We start from the raw sequence: 9,385 nt of genomic DNA on the forward strand, positions 1-9,385 counted from the left end.
CACTTTTAATATTCTATGAATTATCATCTCTAATTCATTCTTATAAAGCACATTACTAAAAAAATGTCTATTTTTAATTTTCTCTTTTTAAATGGAGACATAGTATTATATATTTATTAGTTTAATATATCAACAAGTTTACATTACTGAATTTATATTATTTTTACACAAATATTCTACTCTTTGTATTCAATAACTTCTTTTTTAATTTAGAAATAAAAATACAGCTACAATATAATAATTCTATAATTTAATACTGATACAGATTAGTCATATGATTCTGTGTATTATTTCAGTTTCAACTCCTTAAACATCCATGATATGTTAACATATATATATCCCTATGAGAGTCACTATAAAAGGATTGAGAGCTCTGATTTAGTAGCGCCAACTCTTTATAATGAATATACTTCCTATGTTCTTTCTTTTTTCTTTTGTGATAAAGTGACATTAATTGTCCTCCCACATTATACTAACAAAAAATAATTCAATTTATAGAACATAAATAACATTTTTTATAAATATAAAATTTTAATGAAAATAAATTATTAATAAAAATGTAAAATGTTCATATTTTTAAATAGAATTTTTATATACCTTATACCAAATAAAGCTAAGAATAAAAATAAATAAAAATACAGCTACAATAATATACGGTTTATTAATGAATGATGTAAATGGACTTATTGTATATGTGTCGGATAATGGAATGATATCTAAACCTTCTACATTATTTAGTAAAATGGCTGAATTTATTGTGGAACTTGTAGATTGTCCCGTGAGGTTTATATCTTGTCCCTCGAAGGTTGTAGTTGTTATCTCTGGAGATTTAAATATTACCTCTGGTGTTTTAGTCGGTCCCTCTGAACTTATAGATTTTCCCGGTGAACTTGAGGTCTCTATTGTAGAACTGGTAGATTGTACTGTAGAACGTGGAGATTCTACTGTAACACTTCTATTTTGTTCTAATATATTTTGAATCTGTTCTGATTTTATTTCATTTTTTGAAGAATCCAATTGAACTTTTGGCATTAGTTTTGTTTGTTCTTTATTTCTTTGCGTCTGATATACTGCAGGTGCTTTTTTTACTATAAAAATTTCAGAATTTTGCATATATCCTTTTCCCGCTTTTACCTCTATAGTTGATTCTTTAAATTCTTCTAATGCTCCCATAATTTTATTATAACATGGGTGAAAATAATATGTCATTTTTTTATACCACGGTAAGCTAAAAAAATAATCTTTTATATCGTATTTGTTAAAATCATCAAAATATTTATTATTTTTACCATTGTTAAATGTGAACCAACCTTTCCACTTATAATATAATGCAACCCTCTTTTTAAAGTAGTCAAAATGTTTATCCCATATATTATGAGAATTGTTAATAATAATTTGTTTAAGGTCCTCATAATTTTCCATATAATCAAATAGATACTTATTTTCTGTCATCATGTCCATATCATATATTTCGTCTGGAGCTAATGAATCAATATATTGAGGGTATTTGTCATGAATAATTTTTTTCCACACATCTAGAAAAGTAGAAATAATATTCTTATAATCTCCATGATTTCTATTATAATATAAGTTTTTATATACCTGCTCTACTAACCAGAAATTTACATCGTACCAATGTTTCTTCCTGAAAGGGACATTCTTTGTATTTTCTTCTGCAATTATTGATAAGTTTCTTTGAAGTTTCTTACAAACATCAGAAATCCATGAGTATTTTTCTGAATATTCTTTTAAAATATCGGAATAAGATTCATATGCATTTTGCTCAGACACATTTTCATTCAACTTTGCATAAAATTTATCTGAGGGTAAACCTTCAAATATAGAAGCCTAAAATTACAGGAAAGAAAAATATTTAAAATGATAATTATTTGTCTTTAAGAGAGAATGATTCATAGTTTTTTATAGAAAATATAATATTCAAATAAAAGATATATGAATATACCATTCCAAAAAGAAATAATTAAGAGTTCATATGGCTACTACCATTTACGGAGATTCCAACTAATTTAGAATATTGTGAACCTGATAATGCATCTATTATATTTTTGAGAAAGAAAGTGTTTCTTTTTCATACATATACAAATAATTCTATTTATATTTAATGATTCACTTTTTTCGTTAATTTTTTATATATAAATATTTCTAAATAAAATGAATCACTTAAATTGAAGTACTGAATAATTAATTATAGTTAAAATTTTTTCAAACAAATGTAATATTTTAAGGTAATGGATTAAATAATACATAATTTAGTATAACCAAATAGAAAAAAGTAAAATGAAAAAGATATTCAATTTTGTTAAAATAATGTTTATATACATATATATATATATATATATAATTAAACTAGGAATAGGATTTTTTAAAAGAAATTTTAACTTGTTAACTCTTATTATTCATCATCATTCATAATACATATAACGTATGTATGTTGCAAATACTTTGACTGTTTTACAAATTCATTTTTTTCTTTTAATAGATTTAATTTTTTATTCTTAACATCAAATTCGCTTAATCTACGTACTTTTATGTTGCACTAAAATGAATCACATATTTTGACTATACATGAATTTATTTGTGATTTTTCTGTTTGGAAATTTATAAATTCTTCATTAAATATACTTCTTTATCGTTGTACAATAAAACCACAAAGAAATATAATAACTAATAATGCAATACAAAATATTTTTTCAATTATAAAGTTTAATAACAAAAATCCTTTAACTTCTTTATTTAGAAATATATAAAAACCTAAATAACCCCTGAGCTTCGAATGCTTCTAAAAATATTTTTCCCTATTTTATCTCATAGTTTTTTTCTGTTTTTACATGTACGCTGGCAACATTATCATACATTATAAAACATTTTCTTAATTATATATTATTATTATTATTATTATTATACATATATATATATATAAATTAATACATACTTTTTATTTAAAATATTAAAAAAAAGGCAATTAACGAATAATAGAAAATTAAACAAACCGTAAAGAATACATGTACTTTAAAATATAAATATTAAGAATATATCCCTAAATGCGGTTGAATTATAAAGTTAGATCTAGCTCAATAAGTGTTATTATTTTCAAAAAAATGATGAATTAAATGAAAATATTTTATTTTCTATGCTTTTTTTATTAATAATATAAAAAAAATATGAATATAATAATTTAATAAGAATTCGTTTATATTCCCAATAAGAACACCCCTTCTTTTCATTTCTTGAAATAATTGTATTATATAACAGTTCTGTTGAGAAAATAAAATAAGATAAAATGCTGATTGTAACATTTTACTGTAAACAAAATTATTTCTTAATTATGCACCAGAACTAATCAGAAGCTGTTTAGCATCGTCTGGTATATATAAATCAAATTATTTTATTTTATTTGCATCAATAATTTCATTAATTCTTAATTACATAATGCGTAATGAATAAGGATGTAAAAAAAAAATGGTCAAAGTATAAGATAATAATAATTACTCATAATTATTTATTTTTGATTTTTAAACGTGCTCGCTCGCATATTAAAAAATTCGGATTATCTATTTTGGTAAATTTTTTATTTTTATATTTTTTTTATTTTTTATTTTTTTTTGATATACATTTTTTTGTTATTTATTTTTTCTATTTTTTACTTATACATATATATATATAATATATATTTTTTTTTTTTTATATCATTTTATTTATTTTTATTATTTTTTCATCCTTTTTTATATTTATTATTTTACTTTATTTATTATTGTATTTTCTCTTTTTATAGATATATACATTATTTCATTTTATGTCATTTATTATAATATGTTTAATTATTATATATAATTTCTATTTTGTGGTATTGTTAATGAATAAAATTGAGTTTTTTTTTTTTTTTTTTTCAACTATTTTTGGGAAAATAAATGGATAAATAGTTGATATTGTGCTGATGAACTTAAAATAGGTTTTATGTGTATGATGTTTTTGTAAAATTAACGCGAATATAATTTAAATCATCAAGGTTGATATAATTTGAATTTAATATTCCTATTAATTGACACATTATATTTACTTTTCGCAATTACCATTTTATTTATGAATTGTTTTTGCTTCATATGATAACAACTACCATTATGGAAGTTGTTGATAAAATACTTTAGAATGTAAATAAATTTAACTAACATCTTGAGAACCTCATTATTTATAAAAACACGTAATTTAATTATCATATTATAACACTTATTTAGTTACAATTTTTAAAGAAATATTTCCTCCAATTAATATACTACATGAATATTGTTATTTATGTTAACAACTTACCAATAATTTAATCCATGAATAATTTATACAGCGAGTTCATGAACATATAATTCTTATAAAACCTCTCTTATATTACTATTATTTAATAATAAAAAGAAGTATAGTATATATATAATATTTTTGCATATTACTGCAATACATTCCTTGTAATTAATGCTATCAAAATATAACAGAAGTCATATTAGCATGTCACGAATAATACAGTTGATATAATTGGTATGTACATAGTAATTATTAATAATAATATACTATTATAATTCAATAACTATTACTTATTTTTACGATATTGTAATATATTCCCTAAGAAAGTAATAACCAAATTTTATAAAATTGACCTAATATTCCTTAATAATAAATTACACAAACAGGACACACAGAAGAAAATAGAGTAATATAATAATATATTTGCATATCATAGTATTAACATATACAAGACGAAAAATATTATATATACATATTATAACGCGTGTCTAAAATGACTATTTTTTAATTAACTTAACAATTCTATTGAAATATGTAATTAAATAAAACCAGAGACATATTACTTATTCCCTTACAAAAAAATTCTTATCAGGGTGTGTTTTCTAATATATTTATGTAAGAAAAGTAAATATACACATATATAGTTAGGTAAGTATGCTTATTATTAAATTATTTTCACATTAAAATTAAAACTTCTAATTTTATTTGTGAAAAAATTTATAATGTAACCTTGTAATATTTCTGCAGTATTATACTTGTAAGGGTTTTTTAACAGTTATAATAAATTTCTTTTAGAATAATTCAATTCTATAAACATTAGTACATTTCCACTATAAAATAGTCATAATGGTAATTTTAAAAATATTCTCCATATTTATAATATCAGAAAAAACTTTCGAAAGTATTTATATTATTTTTTAGTAAAAATAAATTTCAAAAAAGAAACATCTTATTTTCCTGAATTCTATATTGTTCATGAACATCATTTACACATAGATATGTGTTCATGTTGAGAAATGTTCTGTTATAAGTTCATTTTTAATATGAAAAAATATTTTTTTTAAGTTTTATAGAAATTAACATAAATCTACATATATATGCTTGATTTTATTTCATCTTTGGGCATTTAATGAAAATGTAAGAAGTTATTTATATAATTAGTACCTGCTTTCTTATAATTTGGAAATTATTAATTTGCTTATTGTTCCATAAAATTATGATGCTTAAATTATTATATTTGGATTAATCATTTATATATTTGATATATATATTTATATTGGTAGATAACTGTATAATAATACAATAAATGCTGTTATATTTCATGATTATTAATATATTCCTATATCTTCTTAAATAATATATATTTAAATTAATTCTTAATATTTGTTCATATATCCTATAAAAAATTATCCATATGCTCTGAAAAAATACTTATATTATTGCATTTCAAAAGTGTAATTTATTCTTATATACTCATTATATAATGTAAAAAAATAAGTTCTAATTGTTAATGGAGGTTTTCAAATATTTTACTTACCACTTTAACAATAAACATATTACTATAGGTTCGATATGTACAATGATTTATATATATACACTTTAAATAAGTAAAATCTTCGTTTGAGTTTTATTTTGTCTTTTCCATATTTTCTGCTAGAAATTGTTAAAAAATGGACATCTATTTTATCGTTAATTACAACTGTATGCATATTTGTTTTTACATAAAACGCATATATTGTATTATCATTTTCGATTGTTATATGTATTTTTGCTTAAGGAACGAATGTTCTTGAAATGAAAAATTAAAAGTCAATATCATACCAGGAAAACAACAGCAATAATTTTAATATATAATTCATTTGTTTATATGTAATAAGCTCTAATAAAATGGATGATAACGTTAGATCACATGAAAAAATAATAATCAATTTGTACAGAAAGAATAATTACATATTTGTGAATAAAATAACAAGAAAATTTTTCTCTCATTTATTAATTTATTTTTTTTTTTTTTGGAGGTAATATTAATATAGAAAGACAAATACTTCCTAAAGTGCAGGTTTTAAAATTATAAAATTTATATTCGATTAAAGTCATTTCATTATTTATAATAAAAGAATAATGGAAAAAGCTCTAGAAATATAGTTTTTCAAGGAATGCATTATTTTAGGTAAAATTGTATTACAACAGCATAAAATATATATTTTATACTCAATATTTCCATAATTTATATTTTTTCTTAAAGAAAAATTATGTTTATATTACATAAATCTTTTACCATTTTTGTTATTTATCATTAATTATTACATTCATTCCATTAGCTTTTACTATATTTATTCCATCTATGCCTTTATATACATATTTTAAATAATTGTCCAGTGAATATTTCACATAAATAGATTTTTTTCATGTATGGTTAATATGCATTGTTCCATTCTCACATGTAAAAGGAATTAATATATGCATTTATTTATTTTACTGCATTTCCTTACAATACACAATATAATCGATATTGTAAAAAAAAAAAAAAAAAAAAAAAACTTGAATAAGTTAAAATTACATCCTCTCACTCTTAATAAAATTATGCTCCAATAACATAACAATTATGTATAAGATTTTTATGTTCACTTAATAATATTTACAACATCATTTCACAACTTACGCATTACCTATAAGCGCGTTTTAAATAGGAACTAGAACAAAAAGTATTATTTTACATTAAAATTGAATAAACACAAATATAATTATAGCCATTTTCATTTAAATTATCACGTTTTCTAAAATAACATTACATGATAAAAAAAAAAAAAATTTCATTTAAAATTCCATACAGTAATTATCTTATATCATCTACATAACTGTTATTATAAAAATTATAAATCTAAACATTGAATTTAAACCTATCCCTAAATGAAAAAAAATATATAAAACTTCTAAGAAAATTAAAATCTAAATTTAATATTAAATATGGGTAATTGCTTATATTATGGTATAATTAATAAATATATATGCTGTAGTTGTAATACTTCTTATTCCTTGAAAAGGAAGATATTACATCTAAAACATAACTCTTTTTGTAATTAATAAAAGTTTTGATTTATATGAAAACAACATATCTATATATTTTTTTTTTTTTTTTATGTATGCTCGTATTGTCATTATTTTAGCTCATAAGTTATACATTTTTTTCTCAGAAATATTATTTGACAATTATAGGTTATTTAAAAATTCGTACCAATCCTTAATATAAGAAGAATTTAGTTTTACTTCAAAAGAAAAGTTATAAGATTAATAAATTATATTTAGAAAAAAAAAAAAAAAAAAAGTAACGAATTATAGTAAAAACTTCTTTTTACAAAGCAATTCTTTTTTTATTTATAAAATAAATTTTATGAAGTTTATTATTTTACAATTTCAAATATCCGTTTATGTTCCCAGATAATTACTTAAGGTTATTTATTGAATTGTTACAATTAATAATATTAATAACCTTTTTCTTTATTATTCTGTAAAAAAGAGAGCAATATTTATAAAAATGTACACAATATTAATATAAATTTTTTTTTTTTTCAGTTTATTACATATATGAAAAATTGTAATGTCAAAAAGTACTAGTATTCAAGAAACATTTTAGCATAACAGGAATATATCCAATTCTTGGGGTAAATTCTGATTCCGTAATTGATAAAAGGTAATATTAGAAGGCATTTTTATTTTTTTATCCTATATTGTATCCCTCGTCTGAAATAAGTTGTTATAAAAAACGCAACCAAATGATACTTATAGCAGAAGAATAATAGTGTAAATTTACTTCTTATTTTATTTTATTGGATATTAGTTTATTCTTTCATTATATAAAAAAATTTTATCTTGTTAATTTATTACATATTAAAGAATAGACTGGTATGTTATATATATGTATATATTCCTATTATACAACATAAAAAATAAGTATGCATGAATTAAAACATTTTTTACATGCTAAATATGTACGCATATAATATATTATAACCCACAGATACAGTATTTGCTCGTTTCTTTGCATTTTTTTATGTTTTTAAATGTATTTGTTTTTTTTTAATGTTTTTCTCATAAATAAGATTCCTATAGTAATTAAAAATAAAAAGTACTTAATTTATTCTTTTTTTTTAAATATTATATTCTTTTTTTTAAATATGACGTTATCAATATATAAAAACATTTTAAATGTATATATTATTATTATTTTTTTTTATTTTAACGCACTCTATAAATGGATATTGAGTGCATTATAATGTTTATTTATCTACATTTAATTTTTCCAATAAAATATTTTTTAAAATGCTATGACATTATACACTAATTAATAAATAGTATTTATGATCAAAAATTGTATTATATTACTTATATTATAATTAATATACATAATAATATTTTAATTATCCCATTTTTTAAAATATAAATTCTTTGACTTTCAATGTATATTTAAAATAAGTTATTATATCATCGTTTTTATATATTACCATTCACTTGTATAATGTTTATCAAAGGATTAATAAAAAATATAAGTTAATTAAGACACAGAATATTTTTATTTGTTCTTTGTATTTTCCCTCATTTAAAACCTCGTTCTTTTTTATTCAAAGGTAATATGATTTTTAAATAACTGTTAATTGTATTTATGAATATAACATTTTATCAAACATAGATATAGTAAATATGATTTTTTTTTTTTTTTTTGAACTATTCTAAAATATATTATAATATATTTCATAAGATTATATAAATTATAAGAAAGTTCAAAATATGTGTACCCTAATTTAGTAAATTATATATTGCTAGGAACAATATTAAAATAAATATAACAAAAGTTATAGAATTGCAAACATAAAACATAGAAATTGTTATAAATTTTGTTAATAAAATTTTTCCTCAATTTGAAATGTATATCCATAAATGATTTTACTATTTACATTATTTCTAAAGAAAGAAATACCAGAAGTAATAAATTTTTCCTGTTCCAAATTATTCTTTTTATTTATTTTATTTCTTATTATAAAAAAAAAATACTACTATTATATAAATGTTCCATATATAC

General features: G+C 20.0%; 1 protein-coding gene across 1 annotated transcript; it reads right to left on the reverse strand.

Annotated features, from left to right (window-relative positions):
* Positions 1-298: 298 nt before the first annotated feature.
* On the reverse strand, positions 299-2,055 carry MKS88_003498 (PIR protein; the record flags this gene model as incomplete). Its single annotated transcript, XM_067216594.1, has 3 exons — positions 299-472; positions 646-1,848; positions 2,044-2,055. The coding sequence occupies 3 exons, from the start codon at positions 2,053-2,055 to the stop codon at positions 299-301; spliced, it is 1,389 nt and encodes a 462-aa protein (XP_067072313.1).
* Between the last annotated feature and the right edge of the window lie 7,330 nt (positions 2,056-9,385).

This window comes from Plasmodium brasilianum, chromosome 11, assembly GCF_023973825.1.
Source record: "Plasmodium brasilianum strain Bolivian I chromosome 11, whole genome shotgun sequence".
NCBI classification, from domain to species: Eukaryota; Apicomplexa; class Aconoidasida; order Haemosporida; family Plasmodiidae; genus Plasmodium; species Plasmodium brasilianum.